General features: G+C 36.8%; 2 protein-coding genes across 3 annotated transcripts; one reads left to right on the top strand and one right to left on the bottom strand.

The window, feature by feature from the left end:
- The first annotated feature begins 1,718 nt into the window (after positions 1–1,718).
- Positions 1,719–2,045, top strand: LOC128199494 (uncharacterized). Its single transcript, XM_052889423.1, has one exon. It carries the CDS (start codon positions 1,719–1,721, stop codon positions 2,043–2,045), a length of 327 nt encoding a protein of 108 aa, XP_052745383.1.
- A 2,655-nt stretch (positions 2,046–4,700) lies between these two features.
- On the bottom strand, positions 4,701–10,485 carry LOC112044021 (acyl-CoA Delta(11) desaturase-like). Of its 2 annotated transcripts, none has more exons than XM_052889331.1 (5): positions 10,446–10,485; positions 8,714–8,908; positions 7,309–7,483; positions 5,784–5,945; positions 4,701–5,160 (listed from the first exon to the last, which is right to left on the bottom strand). In XM_052889331.1, the coding sequence occupies exons 2-5, from the start codon at positions 8,883–8,885 to the stop codon at positions 4,716–4,718; spliced, it is 954 nt and encodes a 317-aa protein (XP_052745291.1). In that variant the 5' UTR covers positions 8,886–8,908; positions 10,446–10,485; the 3' UTR covers positions 4,701–4,715. The 2 variants fall into 2 exon arrangements, with proteins under 2 accessions (XP_052745291.1, XP_052745290.1); XM_052889330.1 differs by having other exon boundaries at positions 10,376–10,476.
- Positions 10,486–18,486: the final 8,001 nt, after the last annotated feature.

Below are 18,486 nucleotides of genomic sequence, written 5' to 3'. Positions count from 1 at the left end.
TAGACTAACCAGCCAAATTAATAAGTCAACAGCTGTCTTTACTCACATAAAATTATAAATAGTATTTTCCAAAACTCCAGTTGAGGGATTCTCGTGAAATTGTCTATAAAATACTAACAGTGGAATTCATAGACATTATGGGATCGTCGTGAAAACTAACAGTGGAATTCTTAGACGTTGTGGGGGCGCCCCCAGGGGCTCGTTCACCCGCTGAGTATCGAATTTAAACTCTATGCGTTTGAAATTTAACATTCAGCTGGTGAATGGTCCCCTGGGGGTGCCCTTACAACGTCCACTGTAAGAACAACAACATTCACTCCTACGTGAATGCTGAATGTTGGATTCTTAGACTAATAACATATAGACACGCAGCACCTAACAATTTTTCAATCCGAACGTAAGCCGCTTCTGTGATTATGTGAGTGTAAGGCCTAGTTGGAACTACTTTAGTATTTTAGTCGAGTACGAACAATTGTTGGATTTAAAATTTTTTTATTCTTTACAAGTTAGCTCTTGACTACAATCTCACCTGATGGACAGTGATGATGCAGTCTAAGATGGAAGCGGGCTAATTCGTTAGGAGGAGGATGAAAATCCACACCTCTTTCGGTTTCAACACGGCATCGTAACGGAACGCTAAATCGCTTGGCGATATGTCTTTGCCGGTAGAGTGGTAACTAGCCACAGCCGAAGCCTCCCACCAGCCAGACCTGGACCCATTAAGAAAATCCCAATCTGCCCAGCCGGGGATCGAACCCAGGACCGTTTTGTAAATCCACCGCACATACCACTCCGCCACGGAGGCCGTCAAAAAATAGTCTGTACGGCCTATAAGAGCTAAGCTAAGACACACACACAAGCATATTTATCGCAGCGTAGCGATGCGTCAAGGGCTCCCATTTCGGGGCACATAAAACGGCTTACGAATCCTGTGACTACACACTATCTGTGAATTATAAATCTATGGTTGGATTGTTTACTTTGTGACTATGAATACCAATGACTTGCAATGTAGAATGTAACTTTCCCAGAGCGTTATTCTCGGATCTTGGTTATAAATGTGCCGTTATCTCAGTTCGTATTTATCTTGCAAGGTCATCCTTCGGTCAAAGGACGCTAAAGATGTATAGCTTAGCTTGTCGCAATAGGCACTTATGTAAAACATACCTGCGATTATAATATTTATGACTATAACATTGTTAAAATAATTATCGTCATGTATTGGTTACATGAGCCATGATAGTCCAGTGGATATGGCCTCTGCCTCCGATTCGGAGAGCGAAGGTTCGAATCCGGTCCGGAGCATGCACCAAGTAAGAAATTCAAAATCACTTTTCTCAAACGGTGAAGGAAAAACATCGTGAGGAAACCTGCATACTTGAACATTTTCTTAATATTTTACGCTTGTGAAGTCCGCATATCCGCATCGGGCCAGCGTGGTGGACTACTACTAAGCGCTCTTATTCAGAGAGGAGACTCGTGTTCAACATTGCCGAATATGGGTTGTCAATGATGATTATGATTGGTCACATATTAACAAAAAAATATGTACAATTATATGAAATCAAAAAAAAATATGTAAAATATTTCAAATCAAAAAGATTCCCATAAGAACAAAGGGCAAAGTTTACAAGACAGCCGTCAGATCAGCACTCCTATACGGCAGCGAAGTATGGGCGTTAAAAAAAACCCATGAGCAGAAACTTCACACAACAGAAATGCGTATGTTGCGATGGTCGGGAGGAGTGACACTCAAGGACAAGGTGCGCAATGAACACATAAGAGGGAGCTTCAAGGTCGCAGAAATAGCTGAAAAAGCAAAAGAGTCCAGGCTGAGACGGTACGGTCATGTGATGCGAAGACCAGATGACCATGTCGTAAAAAAGTGCCTTTCCATGGATACTAAGAAGCGGGGGAAGGGAAGACCACCAACAACGTGGTTAACGAAGGTCCATAAGGACCTGAAAGATAAGGGCATGACAGACGATGACGCAAAGGAGCGTACAAAATGGCGCCACATGATTGGGAAAGCTGACCCCGTATAAACGGGAAAAGGCGAGGCCGAAGAAGAAGTATCTTGAAAAATATTTCATTTTAAATTATATAACCGCGAGGTTTTGCTACTTATCATCATCATTATTATCAACCCATATTCGGCTAACTGTTGAGTACGAGTCTTCTCTCAGAATTAGAGGGGTCAGCTTAGGCCTTAGTCCACCACGCTGGCCAACATTTCTTATTCTTAAAGTCACAAGCTAGTAGAACATACATAAATGTGATAAGCTATATTTACAATGTGTTTAATGTTTATCCAGAATTTATCAGAGAATTGTCCGTTCCACATAACACTATCTCACCGGTAGCAACAGGCTCTGTTCTCATAAATGTTTTAAAGGTTCTGGTTATGCAAAACGGTAATCTGTACGCGCCCTAATATGTTTAATGGACTCGATACGGTTTTGATTAAATAAGTAATTGGAAAATGGCTGTAGATATTGGTACCGGGCAGTACCGAACCAAATAAGTTTATGTGTAGGTACTTTGTAGCCGTGATAGCCCAGTGAATATGACCTCTGCCTTCGGAGGGCGTAGGTTCGAATCCGATCCGGGGCATACACCTCCAACTTTTCAGTTGTGTGCATTTAAAGAAATTACGTGTAAAATCACGTGAGGAAACCTGCATACCTGAGAACTCTGGCTTATATTTTATTTCCCTACGTGTGTGAAGTCTGCCAATCGGCATTGGGCCATCGTTGTGGACTATTGGCCTAACCCCTCTCATCTGAGAGGAGACTCGCGCTCGACATTGAGCTGAAATTGGGTTGCTAATGATGAATCATGATGGTGTAGGTACTTTTATGTCTAATACTTAAACAATTAAACTTGAAATCAAGAAAATTTGTTTACATACATGAAAGACACCAAAAAAGTAATAAAAATAAAGTTACTATAATGAAAATATATCAAATAAGATCTAAAGATGATAATTGTGTGGTAGGTACCAAAAATAGATACAGTGAGTAGATTTTTTTTTACTCTTTATGTTTTCGAAGTCGGTAAGTACATTTTTTTTTATTATGACAATCTTCTTTCTTTCACCCTCTGTTCTGTATGTGTCCAAAACATTCTTCTTCACGTGGTCGACGTTCCACGTTTATCATAAATCTGTAAGGCTGTGAATAATCTCAACAATTTACAATATATCAATAAATAAAGTTCAAACAAGTTGCTCTGGAACCCATAAATATTACAGAGTTATGCAAACCGATAATCGGATTGTGTCCTAATGTGCTTAATGGATTTGATACGCTCCGGATCGAGCGGCTAGTTAGCAAATAACTTAGATAGCCGTGTTGAGACTAAAACTTGATCTAAGATTAAATTAATGTCTAATTTAACTGTAAATATCCGTACTCTGAGCTCGAGTCTCCTCTCAGAATGAGAGGGGTTAGGCCAATAGTCCACCACGCTGGCCCAATGCGGATTTTCAGACTTCACATACGCTGAGAATTAAAAAAATTCTCTGGTATGCAGGTGATGTTTTCCTTCATCGTTTGAGACACGTGATATTTAATTTCTTAAAGTGCACACAACTGAAATGTTGGCGGTGCATGCCCCGGACCGGATTCGAACCCACACCCTCCGGAATCGGAGGCAGAGGTCATGTCCACTGGGCTACTACGGCTCTCAGCTCATTAAATGGAACGGTCTATAAATCAAATCAAATCAAATATAACATTGTGAATATCCTATTGATAAATAATTGACTCTTATTCGTCTTGTGAAAAAAAAACTTTCTATTGGTAAAAAAACTTTCAAAATCGGTTCAAAGTAGACCCAGAGTCTCAGGGATTACATGTACCTACAGATCATCAAGATTACAATTTTATTAATAGGAAATACTATGGGTACGACGATAGTCCCGTGAATCGGGGATCGAATCCATGGCATTTCGGTCTTCGTTCCCTTTACCGTGAGCTATTGAGGCCTAAATTGGGCTTTGGCAAAATAAAACGAACTTCAATATCATCATCTCCTTACCCTTATCCCACTTAAGTGGAGTCGGAAAAATATGTCAATCTTTTCCATTCGTCTCTATTACTCGTCAACTCATCATCCACTCCTTTTACACACATGTCCTCTTTCACACAATCCAACCATCTCTTCTTTGGCCTTCCTCTCCTCTTATGTCCTGCCACTTGCACATTCAACATTTTTCTACTAATATGACTTTCCTCCCTATGCATTACATGTCCATACCAAGCTAACCTTCTACTCCTCAATTTTTATGTCACTGGCGCCACTTCTTCCTTCCTCTTATATACTCATTCCTTATATTATCTATTCTTGTCACACATCCATCTCAACATACGCATTTCGTTCACATGCATTCGTTTAATATTCGTCCATTTCACCGCCCAACATTCTGATCCATACAGCACGACAGGTCTTACAACCGTTTTGTATATTTTACCCTTAAATCCAAGAGGCATTCGCGGGTCGCATAGTACACCTGAGACCTGTCGCCGTTTCATCCATCCCGCATTCATTCTACTTTTCACGTCTCGGTCCACATTGCCATCGTTTTGAAAAAGCGATCCGAGGTACCGAAAATCGGAGCAAGCTGGTGGGGTTACACCATTTAAGGTAATTTTGGAAGATTGAGATGTGCCACCAAAGTCCAAGTAAAACGAACTTCAATATATCAACAATATTTATTTAGTTTTGAATCCCCATTTATCAGTCCCATCACCAGTCTTCCTCGCCCTAGACTGTGCCATATCAACCGACACCGTTTTCAAATCGTAAGCCCATCCCAGCCAAGCAAAAAAGTCTATAAACTTAGTGCAAGGGTTCAACCAATTATTACCCAACTCCGCCGTCCTATAATCCCATGGAAACGTGTGATGGTAGTTATGGAAAGATTCACCCAACGTCAAAATGGACCAAAAAGTGCTCTGAGCACCCGAAAACTGTTTGTCGTAAGATCTGGCACCCGACAAATGGACAAAGCTGTTTATTGAAAACGTTAAATGCAGGTTGCACATTAATCGAGTCATGTTGATGTGCCATGCAGTGCTGAGGTTCTCTCCGAAGAAATACATGGGCACAAGCGTCGGTAGGACGAGGGAAAACGTTACTGCAATTGGCAGAGCGTACCTAAAACAAAATGTGAAGAAATCTATAGTTATAGCACATCACTATAAACGTTTCGCAACACTATTAGCCGCGGCGCCCGTGCGTCGCGCATAGGCATTAGGCAGTCGACCACAACGTTGATTAGCGAACGGACGCACTATTACGTAATATTAGTAACAACCCCAGTTTTTGATTTCTATAACCATAAGTTTTTTTAATAAAATGTATAAATAGTGTACGTGTTTGAAATAGTAGTTCCTGTATAGTTGAGCACTGGCTAGTTGAGACTTTTTAAAAAGGGTCTTAAATTGTTCATTATCGTTCTACTAGATTAATATTGTTTTGTTATCGTTATAAATCATTTATAATAGTTTTATGTGTTTTAGAGTAAATTATAACATTCGGTTTGTATAATAATACTCCAGAACTATTATTAAAAATGTACTTGTATCGTTAACTGAAGCAGAAAGTAGGGTCAGGGTCTTTCAGTTCGCATCTCGCAACTTCAGTCCCGTCGTGACCACGATCCATGCAACTGGGTCAAAATATCGACATTAAAAAATCTCGTTCTATCGTGGTATGTACCCCTTTAAATAATATTCATAAAGAACAACCACGAAATAAGTTTAAAATCATATACTCACTTGTTCTCAAACCTCAACACAGGGTTGGCGAGTGCATCGGATATGTCAATGGCTTTTCCTCTTCGCATCGCCTCAGGGTGCCGTTTGACAATCAGCCAACCAATGTGGGAGAAGAAGAAGCCACGACTTGCGTTGTGAGGATCAGCGTCGGTATCGCAATATCTGAAGAGTTAATAAACCAACAAGTGACAGTTTGACTCGCCCGCAAAGTCGTTGCTTTGGTAGACTTCGGCGCGTCCGATAACATTTTAGAGCAGAGGGCCTAGTGGCAGTTTTATACTGTTACTATCGCGTTAACGTAAATGCGAATTTCTAAGGAATTGAAACACTACTGCACAACTGTTTCTATTATTTATTTTATATTAACTATACTTAAGAGCGCGCAGCACGTCGGTACGATATGGATAAAATTCGAAGCGCAAACGAGACGCCGAATTATGACTTTCACGTGAGTGAAAAGCACGGAGCGATTGACGCGCGACGCAAATATTATGACGTGAGCGCCAAAACCATTTTTACCTAATTGCAAGTAAATGAAACAACATAACGAAAAACAAAATGGCCATGTTCAAGATATATACCTAATTTTCTATACAAAACAAAAATTTAAGAAAATAAGTTTGCTTTTCCTGAGATTGAAAGAAAAATGTGAGCAAAACATGTATTTTTCAAAAAAAAACTATTGAGAAAAGTTTTACAAATTGTGTATTTTGTATAGTCATAACTAATACTTTGAAATATCATTTACCCAAATATCGGCTCCTAACTTTTCCAGAATCTGAGATCTAGAACCATTTGTAACCACCAAATTACATATTTCACACTCTTAACGTAAATGCGAATTTCTAAGGAATTGAAACACCTAGTGGCACTACTGCACAACTGTTTCAATTCCATATAAATTCGCGTTTACGTTAACGCGATAGTAACAGTATGAAAATATTGAAAACTCGCACTAGGCACACTGAACCTAGACTACATTTTAGTCGTGAATATATAAACAGAAGAGCGAGAAACAGGGGCTTAGAGTTTTTAAGAAAGACCTTCAAATAAAACAAAAATGGTGCATATTTGAGATAAATATTCTACTAATATTGTAAAGCGTAAATAAAAGCGAAAGTTTGTATGATTGTTAACTCTTTCACGCTCGTAAAGTTAAATGGGTTTGGCTGAAATTTTTTTTAAATCTTTAAACGTGTAATTTGTGTATTATGGTTTATTTATTAGTGTGTAGTTATTTGTATGTATGTATATGTACATTATTATTACGTACACACCACCTACAGTTGTCCTAATAAGTTCCTAAGCCTAAGGTTGCCTGGAAGAGATCGCTACTAAGCGATAAGGCCGCCTTTTGTATTCTACTTTTTCTTATGTTTCTGTTTTGCTTGTTTTCTTTTATTTTTTGTGGTGTACAAATAAAGAGTATTAAATAAAATAAAATAAACGTTAGCCCTTGACTACAATCTCACTTGATGGTAAACGTAATAAAAATCATAGTAATAAAAATATTTTCTCACCTCACCTATGATGCAATCGATGGTCACGCACCCAATGTATCACTGAGTACTGATACGTCATTGAGCTCAATACTACCAGTATGATTTGTAGAGGCATTTTTGCCTTATAACTATTGTGCGACCACAACCTATGTCTGCCTGCAGTTATACCCAGTGTCACCAGCTGACTCATAATGTAATCTAGGAGGAAGATGATCCATTTAGTTATTATGTTTTATCTAATCTCGTGTCTTATTACCACAATTACGAAATTAAAAAACCTATACTTATAATAAATACATAAATCTGGTAGAATTCTATATATTTATTCGCAATTTGAGATTTTACTTATACCATTTGTAAACAACAAACGTTAGCGTAACTTAACGGACGACAGCGCCATCTAGAATCTATACTTATAATACGAATTCTGTACATTTTGTACATTCTGTACATTAAAGATATTTTGAAAATTTTTGTTTTTGTTTATATAATAATAGATACTGAAGCTAACAATATTTTTTTTCGATTTTTTGTGTGTCTGTCTGTCCGTGTTTTTTTGTTATTCGGGCATCGCGCTGAAACTACTGAATGAATTCAAATGAAACTTAGCATGGTTTAATACCATAACACGGAGAAGTTATAGGATACTTTATATTGCGAAAATAAAATGAGAAGGGGGTGAATTAGGGGATGAAAATTTGTATGGAAAGTCCTCCATTTTTAGAGTAAAAGTTTTAAAAATACAAAATATAATGTAATTGAAATATTTTTTAATTCAACCCCTAAAGTGGTGAAATAGGGCTTGAAAGTTTACATTGATTCCATGCGGACGAAGTCGCGGGCGTCCGCTAGTATAATATGATGGCATTGACATGGCTGGACGGGTGTCAATCTTTGCCTGTTGGTATACACTTAAAAAAATATTGTATACAACGAAGTTGCGAGCTTGCGCTAGTAATTTTTTTAAACGCTGAAATTTTGTCAGTCCTATTCATGGCTTATATAGTTACGTTAGGAAACTAAAGAATTTCTTTATGTCAACTTTTTTTTGCAATTGGCAGTATTATTAGGTCCTGCGTGTCCTGTGGAGTCAAAAGTGTTGCTTTAATGTAAGTAGGCTAAGGCACTGTAACATTGAGAAGAGCAACATATAGGCTACTTTTATCCCGAAAAAATACACGGTTCGCGCGGGATTTTTGAAAAATTTAATTTCATGCGTTATAGCTTGGCAAGTTCGTTGATGACACTCCCATGATATGCGGGTGACAGGATGGTAAAGTCGTGCGCGCGGGGCAGAGTGAAGGACTGCGCGAGTATGAAGTCGCGCGGGGCATCGCTACCCCGGCCCCCGCGAACCATCGGAAGTGTTACGAACGAATTTGCCAAGTAGTTACGATATTTTCCGTCAATATTACAAGAAAAACTTACGGAAGATCAATGTTTTCCATGTTGCACTAAAATACGCTAAGTAGATCCCATACAGTGCTGCTATATGAATGTACATTATCATTAGTAGTTCGAGGTATAATATTTCATATTTTCTAGGAGCTTGTCCGACGAGGGGTTTCAGTAATTCGTCTTTTGATTCTATCGCTGTCATTTCTGATGAAAAAACCTTTTTACCTGTAATTAGACATACTTGTGATAATAATAATAATAATAATAAGTTATATATGTTGTGCCGGGCGTGAGAGTAAAATGTATCGAAATAATAATAATTATTATAATATTAAACTAAGGCTTTAATATTATAATAATTATTATTATTTCGATGTAGATGTAGCTGTGATAGCCTAGTGGATATGACCTCTGCCTCCGGTTCCGGTGGGTGTGGGTTCGAATCCGGTCCGGGGCATGCACCTCCAACTTTTCAGTTGTGTGCATTTTAAGAAATTAAATATCACGTGTCTCAAACGGTGAAGGAATAACATCGTGAGGAAACCTGCATACCAGAGAATTATCTTAATTCTCTGCGTGTGTGAAGTCTGCCAATCCGCATTGGGCCAGTGTGATAGACTATTAGCCTAACCCCTCTCATTCTGAGAGGAGACTCGAGCTCAGCCGTGAACCGAATATGGGGTGATAACGATAAATATCACTGGCCCAGTTTTACCTCACATACTCATTATTCATCTTCACAGTAGTCGGAAATTATGTTACCGGCTCACTTAATATCCAAAATTATAGACTTTGTACATTTAATTTTCAAGTAAAATAAATCATTGAATATTGTACTAAACTATTTTATTTTCTCGCGATCGTAGTAAAAAGCAGAGTGTAACACGTGGGGCTAAACCCATTATAAACTCGGATTCTATTTACCTAAAAATACCTCGTATATAATGGGTCTTTTTAGCCCCTTGTATAACAATCTACTATTATGAGATACCTCTTCTACACGTAAAGTGGGGATAAGTTTGTTTTTACTAGTTATGTGTGAATTTAACAACATTATTTGATTTTTTATTTTATTTAAATAGGGATGATGACAGTTTTTTAAATTGTATATAAATGAAGAGTATACTAATAGCAAAGCAATTTTGTAAAAGGAACAGGGTATCTGCGATCATTACTTTCGGAGCTATAGGGATTTAAAGAGTCAGATTTGCGGCGCTGCCGCGGATCCCTGAAAAACGCCCCATACAAAATGGCTCGAAATAATGACGTCATAGGCAATGTAATGATCGTTAAATTTGTATGCGCGTTCAAACAAAATTACTTATATCTTTGTTATTTGTGCGTTTATGCTCATAGTTCATATATTAAAAAATGTCACATTTAATGTAAGGAAGGTAAAACTGTATGAATTTTCATCTAATTACGATAAAATATTTTTAATAGTTTTTGAAATTTTATAATCTCATTTATTTTGCAAATATCCAGACAATCTTTGTTTTTTATGTATAAATTAGTTAACATTGACCCTATTTACTCGAATGTATCATAAAAATCAATATATTCAAACCTAGTCATCATCCCCATTGCAATTTTATCGCTGGTAAAAATTTTATCGCTCATAAAGATTTAATATGACGAAAAAATATTATACGCACTATTACAGATTAAGATATTTAAGAAAAATGTGCGTACTTAGTTCTTAGTTATTGTCTCTAACTTTAAATGAACACAAAATAAGTAGACTAAAATTCTTGTAACTTACGAATATGTGACTGCCTGCTTTTCGAATCGGTGGTAGAGTTTTTATAAAAACCTCAAACTCGGCGTTTCAAAAGTTCTTGCAAATGCAAATTAGTGGCATAAATTAGTCAAATTATTAGGGTTCCACAGTCAAAAAGGTACCCTTATCGTTTCGCCATGTCCGTTTGCATTCATTTTTAGGGTTCCGAACATACTTAGTACAAAAAAGGAACCCTTATTACCCCTTACCCCTAGCGCACATTTTAAGGTCTGTCTGTTTTCTCCTAGTGTACTGGACCAATCCAATTGAAAGGTACACATACTTTTACTTGAAAATTTCCGGAAAATTTTGAAACTCTGAAATTTTTGAATATGGAGGTCACTTCTGGGGGGCAAGATGAAATTTTTTTTTATATATTTATTTTTTAATCAACAGCGTAACAGTGGGTACATAAATATTATATTACATAAGCTTAAAACTAAGGCCACAAAGATTACAGAATATACAACGTGTCCCAAAATTCAACGATAAGCGGGCGCCAAAAGATTGACCTGCTCATGAGCACTTAAGGAAAAATAATAAAAAAAATATACCTAAATTTTTTTTTTAGTTACAAAATAAATTTTAAAATTCTTTGAAAATTTACACCTTGTATGATATTTTGAACTACCGCAGCTACAATTTCTTAAATATGCTTAAGATTTTTTTTGTATCGGAACCTAAGTAGTACTACTATTCACCACAACTCTTAAAAACACCACAATGCCCGCAGTTTTTACACAAAAAAATATCAAAATATTTTTTTTCCCTCAAATTTTTAAAGATTTTTACTTTCAGTCTACTTTGACTCATGGTCTTGCAAAAAAAAGTATGAACACCGCTATGGCAAGTTATTTTCAAAGTTGACGCAACTAATCAAGATTTCAAAATAGTATAATACCCTAGGATAACTAGTCACAAAAAAAAATATGCGTACCATTTGTAAACAAGAACCAAATTTCTTAATTGTTCTTGTTGTTAGTAATAAATTTTACTATGTTCCAAAAATGTGTTTGTTATTTTAATTACACAACATTAAAGTAAATGTTCGAATTGTTTTCCACCGGCATTAATACAGGCACGACATCGCCTTAAAAACGACCGTTTTATTTTTCGCGCATATCTTCTAGCATTGATATGTGCCGCAGCCTGAGTGATTTTTTGCCGAAGCTCGTCCAATGTCGTAATCGGTTTTGCGTAGATCCTGTCTTTGAGACAACCCCAATAAAAGAAATCCAGGGGGTTTAGGTCGGGTGATCGGGGTGGCCATAGGATAGGACCAAGTCGCCCGATCCAACGCCCCGGATACTCGTGGTCTAGGTATTGTCTCACAGGACGAGCGTAGTGAGCTGGGCAACCATCATTTTGATACCGCATATTTTGAAGGTCGCTTAGGGGGACGTCTTCTAGTAATTCTTGCAAATCATTTTGTAAAAAGTTCAAATAACTGTCCCCATCTAAGTTTCCTTGTAATTCAAAAGGCCCAATCACTTTTCCATTTAAAATGCCCGTCCATAAGTTGACCTTAAATTGATATTGGGATTTGTCTTCTCTCATCAGGTGCGGATTCTCATTGCTCCAGCTGTGTAGGTTGTGAAGATTTAAATAGCCATCTTTCTTGCAGGTTGTTTCATCCGACCATAGTACTTTATCCAAGAACTGAGGATCTTCCCGATGCTTTTGAAGCATCACTCGGCAAAATGCGATCCGCAGTGGATAGTCCCGTGATAGTAACGTTTGTACACGTCTGTAATGATATGGGTGTAGCCGATGACGTTTTAGTATTCGATGTGCTGAACTTTTTGGGATTCCCGTAGCTGCTTCTATGGCACGCACTGAGGTAGTTGAATCAATGTTTATTTCATTGAGAACTTCTTCATCGCATTCCGATCTAGGTCTTCCAGCGTTTCTTCTAGCTGACGGCAAACGACCCTCCGAAAACGCTTGATGCACATTCATAAATACCCGATAATCTGGATATCTTTGAGCGTTTGGGTACCTTTCTCGATACAATCTGCTAGCAGCGTTAGCATTGCACCGACATTCTCCATAAATGAGATGCATGTTAGCGTATTCCATCGGCGTGTATGGTTGCGGCATGATAACGCTAAACAGTCCAAAATACACCAAAAGTCCAATTCACAAAACACAGGCACAGTCCAAAATAATGCCAGGTCAGTTCAGTTTGCAGATCACTTAAGTCCAGTCCAAAATGCAAAGCCAAAAGTCGTTAGTACGAGAGCCACGTCAATTGAATACGGAAAGTTGCGCAGTAAACAAAGGAGCAGAGCGTACTGACTTGCTGGGAACAGGATTTTCTTTACCTGCATCATTGTCATTCAACAAAGAACATCTGTCTATCCCTCTCTAACGTATACTTATCGCTATCTTTCTCTCTCTCTCTCTCTCTTATTTTTAAATGTTATCGTTCGTTCCATTAAAATTCTAGGAAATTGCAACGTATGACTCACATCATTTTGTGCATAAAGTAAAAGTGATTTCTAGGAGCAAAAACATTTTAGAAATTTAGTTCTTGTTTACAAATGGTACGCATATTTTTTTTTTGCGACTAGTTATCTTAGGGTATTATACTATTTTGAAATCTTGATTAGTTGCGTCAACTTTGAAAATAACTTGCCATAGCGGTGTTCATACTTTTTTTTGCAAGACCATGAGTCAAAGTAGACTGAAAGTAAAAATCTTTATAAATTTGAGGGAAAAAAAATATTTTGATTTTTTTTTTGTGTAAAAACTGCGGGCATTGTGGTGTTTTTAAGAGTTGTGGTGAATAGTAGTACTACTTAGGTATCCGATACAAAAAAAATCTTAAGCATATTTAAGAAATTGTAGCCGTGGTAGTTCAAAATATCATACAAGGTGTAAATTTTCAAAGAATTTTAAAATTTATTTTGTAACTAAAAAAAAATTTAGGTATATTTTTTTTATTATTTTTCCTTAAGTGCTCATGAGCAGGTCAAAAAGCTACAATACAATACAAATTTTAAAAAAAACTTTTTTTTACTGCATTGTGTGATACATCAAACAAACGAGCTCGGTAAGAAGATCGTATTATATATTTTTTTTGTAATTTTAAAATAAATATTTTTAAATTATTCAAGAAAACATACCATTCCCCCCCCCCTTTTCTCCGTAACTACCAAACCTAAAATTAAAAAAAAATACAGAAGTTAGCTTTCTACTTGAAAATTTCTGGATAACTTTGAAACTCTTAAAATTTTTACATCTTTTTAACTAACGTGGTAAATCTATACTAATATTATAAAGCTGAAGAGTTTGTTTGATTGAACGCGCTAACCTCAGGAACTACTAGTCCGATTTGAAAAATTCTTTCAGTGTAAGATAGCCCATTTATCGAGGAAGGCTATAGGCTATATATTATCCACGTATTCCTACGGGAACGGGAACCACGCGGGTAAAACCGCGCGGCGTCGGCTAGTCATTCAATATTGCGCTTACCAACTTGCATGTTATTATTAAACCTATTCATCAAATGTTAAGTTTTAATAATTTATTAAATATACTAATATAGTATTATAATAATTTAAGATTTAGATAATTATTTAACGAAACAAATAAGTTCAGAAGAAACGAAAAAAAAATATAGTTATAATTATTAACAATTTCAGATCAGCTTACAAAACATTAGAGCCGTAATAGCCCAGTGGATATGACCTCTGCCTCCGATTCTGGCCCTAGGTTCGAATCCGGTCCGGAGCATGCACCTCCAACTTTTCAGTTGTGTGCATTTTAAGAAATTAAATAACACGTGTCTCAAACGGTGAAGGAAAACATCGTGAGGAAACCTGCACACTAGAGAATTTTCTAAATTCTCTGCGCGTGGTGGACTAATTGGCCTAACCCCTCTCATTCTGAGAGGAGACTCGAGCTCAGCAGTGAGCCGAATATGGGTTGATAATGATGATGATGATGATTACAAAACAACGTTCGGAACCCTCGTCACGCGAGTTCAGTTCGCGCTTGTTTTTTGTTAACTATAATAAATTATGTTCATTCTTACGTTCTATTAACCAAGGACTAGCCTATTATAAAAAACATAATTATCTCAATATATCAGTGGCGAAGAATGGAATTTAGACAAAGGTAAGCCCCAAAGAAAACTAAATTTTAACTCCGGTTTTTTATATATCTACAGATGTACCTGGCCCTGTAGTCAAGTGGCTCGTCGTTTTTCTTTCTATGAAAAATTGTATACGAATGATATTTGCTGTCGACAGATCACGTGATCAAGATCTGTTATTTCCATACATTTTTCTAGTTTTCGAACTGTTTGCGATCGTAGAAAAAGAATCGACGTGCCACTGGGCCATAAGGGCTGTAAATGAGAATATGAGAAACAGTACAACAATAAATATGCATGGATTTTAAAGGTAACCCGGCGGGAATCGGATTGCATAAACTCTTCGCCGCTGCAATTTATTTATGTTTATATAAATAAATTGAGATTTCAATCAGATGTTATGATATCAAGATCCGTAAAATGGTATCAAACTTCAAAGGACAAGCTGAGAGGTGCCAACTAATTAAATTTTATTTACGTGTAATCAAGATAAGGTAATTATAATTATTAGTGAATTATGAAAATATCCCTTAAGGTAAATTTTAACTCCAACATTATAACAAAAAAGTGGATTTTTATCTTTTTAATTAATATTAGCGGTAGGTATTATTATAATTTTTGTTTTTCAAAAAATATATTGTTTGAGAAAATACATTTGAAAGTCATGGAATATTAAAAAATATAGGTATAATATGCCGAAATAATAAAAGTCGGGTTAAAAATCTAATTATAAAAACATATCGCTGCGGAACGAGGTCAATTGACCTCGACTTTTCATCCCGGAAAAACCCATGGTTCCCGTGGGATTTGGGAAATGAATTCCACGCGGACGAAGTCGCAGGCATCCGCTAGTTAGTATATGGATAGAAAAGTTGTCAATGCAAGGTAAGGAAGCTGTTATGATTACAAAATTTACAGCTCGCACACAATAGAGGAATGATTAAATTAGAAGCCAGCGACTATTATTTAACCTGTATAAGGCGGCTTGGAGGAATCTAATCTGACATTGACCAAATATGGACGCTGCGACGGCGTTCTGCGGACCGGACGCAAATGGACTTCTAATGTCGTACGGTTTTGATGCTGCTTCGAGCTGTTGATAGGACAGGCGTAGATATACAGGGTGTTTTAAGACTGAGTAATTTTTTTTTTAACAAATGATATAGTAGGTGCAATACAATACAAAAAGTTTATGGCAGTTTGAAGGAATCTAATCTGACAGAGAACAAATATGATATGACCAAATATATAAAAAAAAAATTGAATAAATATTTTTCAACAAATATAATTGTACAATCCCACTAATATTATATACGCGAAAGTTTGTATGGATGTTTGTTACTCTTTAACGCCGCGAGTACTGAACCGATTTGGCTGAAATTTGGAATAGAAATAGATTTTACTCTGAATAATACATACTACATAATATAATATATGGAACATAGGCTATTTTTTATCCCGGAAAAATCCATCGTTCCCGAGGGACTTAAGTAAAACTGAATTCTACGCGTACGAAGTCGCTGGCACCCGCTAGTACAACAATACATTGAGTAACGTCCTCAATTCAAAATTAAAGCTTATAAGGTTTCAATTGCGCCTTTTCGAAGAAAACAATCAGATATTCTTAGGTAGTCTTTAGTTTATAACACTTATTGATGGGTGTTCTGATGAAAACTAAGGGTTACATACTCGTACCAAAAATTCCAATGCAGTTGAGGAGTTTAATTAAATACATTCAGATTTTGTTAGTTTTCTATTCTAATATTATAAAGAGAAAAATATTTGATCGTTGGTTTGTTTGCATTGAATAGGCTCTGAAACTACGAAACCCATTTGTAATATATTTTTACTGTTGTGAAGGTACACATAACATTTTAGCTTTTCATCATTATCAACCCATATTAGAAATAGGGTTAGGCCTTAGCCCACCACGATGGCCCAATGCGGATTGACATACTTCACACACGTAGAGAATTAAGAAAATTCTCAGGTATGCAGGTTTCCTCACGATGTTTTTCCTTTACTGTTACATTTTAGCTTTTACTGTTGAGTAAACTCTTCTACAACGCCAATCTAAACAACAACTTTTTTTAACATAATTCTTTAATATTGATTGTATTGAATTGTTCGGTTTTTGATCATCCTGTATAAGGTTAACGTACCTCTTAATATGGCATACAATGCGAGAGATAAGTTCCGATATCATTGGTATTCTAATAAAGAATTTAGAATCGTGATCGCGTTGCATCTCCGATTTTGTGATTGTAAAGTTTTAGCGCGAATAACGTTATCCCTGCGCGTTGATAACGTTATCGTTTATCGGTTTTTAATCACGTTTAAGATAGGGATGTTTATTTGAATGTTTCATTCGTAACGTTTTAGACGGCCTCCGTGGCGCAGTGGATTTAATAACGGAGGTCCTTGGTTCGGCTGGGCCGATTGAACTTTTCTTAATTGGTCCAGGTCTAACTGGTTGGAGGCTTCGGCCGTGGCTAGTTACTACCTTACCGACAAAGACGTACCGCCAAGCGATTAAGCGCTCCGGTACGATATCGCGTAGAAGGAGTGTCGATTTTCATCCTCCTGCTAACAAGTTAGCTCGCTTCCATCTTAGATTACATCATCACTTACCTTACTTGCTTAATAGGTGAGATTGTAGTCAAGGGCTGAAAAAAACACACTTAGACACAATTTTTTAACCGACTTCCAAAAAGGAGGAGGTTCTACGTTCGGCTGTATGTATGTTTTTTTTTTTTTTTTTTTTATGTATGTCCAGCGATAATTCCGTCAATTATGGACTTACTTCCAGGGTGGTCCCATTTTTTTCATGTCACGATCTGATGATGGCATCCTGGAGAAATTGAGGTGAACTTTCGAAAGTTGTAGAGACGACTAGTACGTTTGTTAGTGTTTCCATAAGGTATTTTAAACCACTACAACTTTATGAAGGTTTGGAGTTGGTCTGATGATGGAGCCGAAACACAGACGATGGAACTCGTCAAGGATTTACAGCAGTCACCTTTTGTTTGGGCTTGATTAATTTGTATTGATGAGTACTTTCCACCTATATGGGTTGTGACTGTATTAAGGGTCTGGTGATGAAGACGAGGGACAGTGAAGAGAACTCCTCGACGGTTCACAGTAGCTACCTTGTGTTTGGACTTGATAAATTTGTATTGATGAGAACTTACGACCTAGATGGATTGTGACTGTATTAAGGGTCTGATGATGAAGACGAGGGACAGTGAAGAGAACTCCTCGACGGTTCACAGTAGCTACCTTGTGTTTGGACTTGATAAATTTGTATTGATGAGAACTTACGACCTAGATGGATTGTGACTGTATTAAGGGTCTGATGATGAAGACGAGGGACAGTGAAGAGAACTCCTCGACGGTTCACAGTAGCTACCTTGTGTTTGGACTTGATAAATTTGTATTGATGAGAACTTTCCACCTAGATAGATTGCGACTGTATTAAGGGTCTGGTGATGAAGACGAGAGACAGTGAAGAGAACTCCTCGACGGAGATAGGTTGTGACTGTACACACGCAGTGGGTATGCTAACACTAAAAATAAAAAAATAAAAATTTTAATAAAAAAAATTCAACCGACTTCCAACTCAAAAATTAACCTAAACTAAAAAGCAAAAAATAACATCTTACCTATGTGCTATCTTCTGATCAATTTGAAGGCGGTGCCAATTCAGTGTCATGTTATCATATTTAATTAAAGCCGTTTCTGAAAGAACCACAGAAATTTTGTAACTTAAACGGCTTGAATTAAAACATCACTGGCTTGGCACCGCCTTCAAATTGATCAGAAGATAGCACATAGGTAAGATGTTATTTTTTGCTTTTTAGTTTAGGTTAATTTTTGAGTTGGAAGTCGGTTGAATTTTTTTTATTAAAATTTTTTTTAAAATTT

The sequence above is a fragment of the Bicyclus anynana genome, chromosome 25, assembly GCF_947172395.1.
Source record: "Bicyclus anynana chromosome 25, ilBicAnyn1.1, whole genome shotgun sequence".
Lineage (NCBI taxonomy): Eukaryota > Metazoa > Arthropoda > Insecta > Lepidoptera > Nymphalidae > Bicyclus > Bicyclus anynana.
This window is presented reverse-complemented; position numbering and strand designations above follow the sequence as displayed.

Excerpts from the sequence above, each read along its gene's own strand:
- LOC128199494 (XM_052889423.1), top strand. The coding sequence starts at position 1,719 with ATGCGTATGTTGCGATGGTCGGGAGGAGTGACACTCAAGGACAAGGTG.
- LOC112044021 (XM_052889331.1), bottom strand. The coding sequence starts at position 8,885 with ATGACAGCGATAGAATCAAAAGACGAATTACTGAAACCCCTCGTCGGA. Across the intron at positions 7,484-8,713 it reads ATGGAAAACATTGATCTTCC|ATTACATTATGAGTCAGCTG; the intron begins GTAAGTTTTTCT and ends TCTTCCTCCTAG. Across the intron at positions 5,946-7,308 it reads GACCATCGATTGCATCATAG|ATATTGCGATACCGACGCTG; the intron begins GTGAGGTGAGAA and ends TTAACTCTTCAG.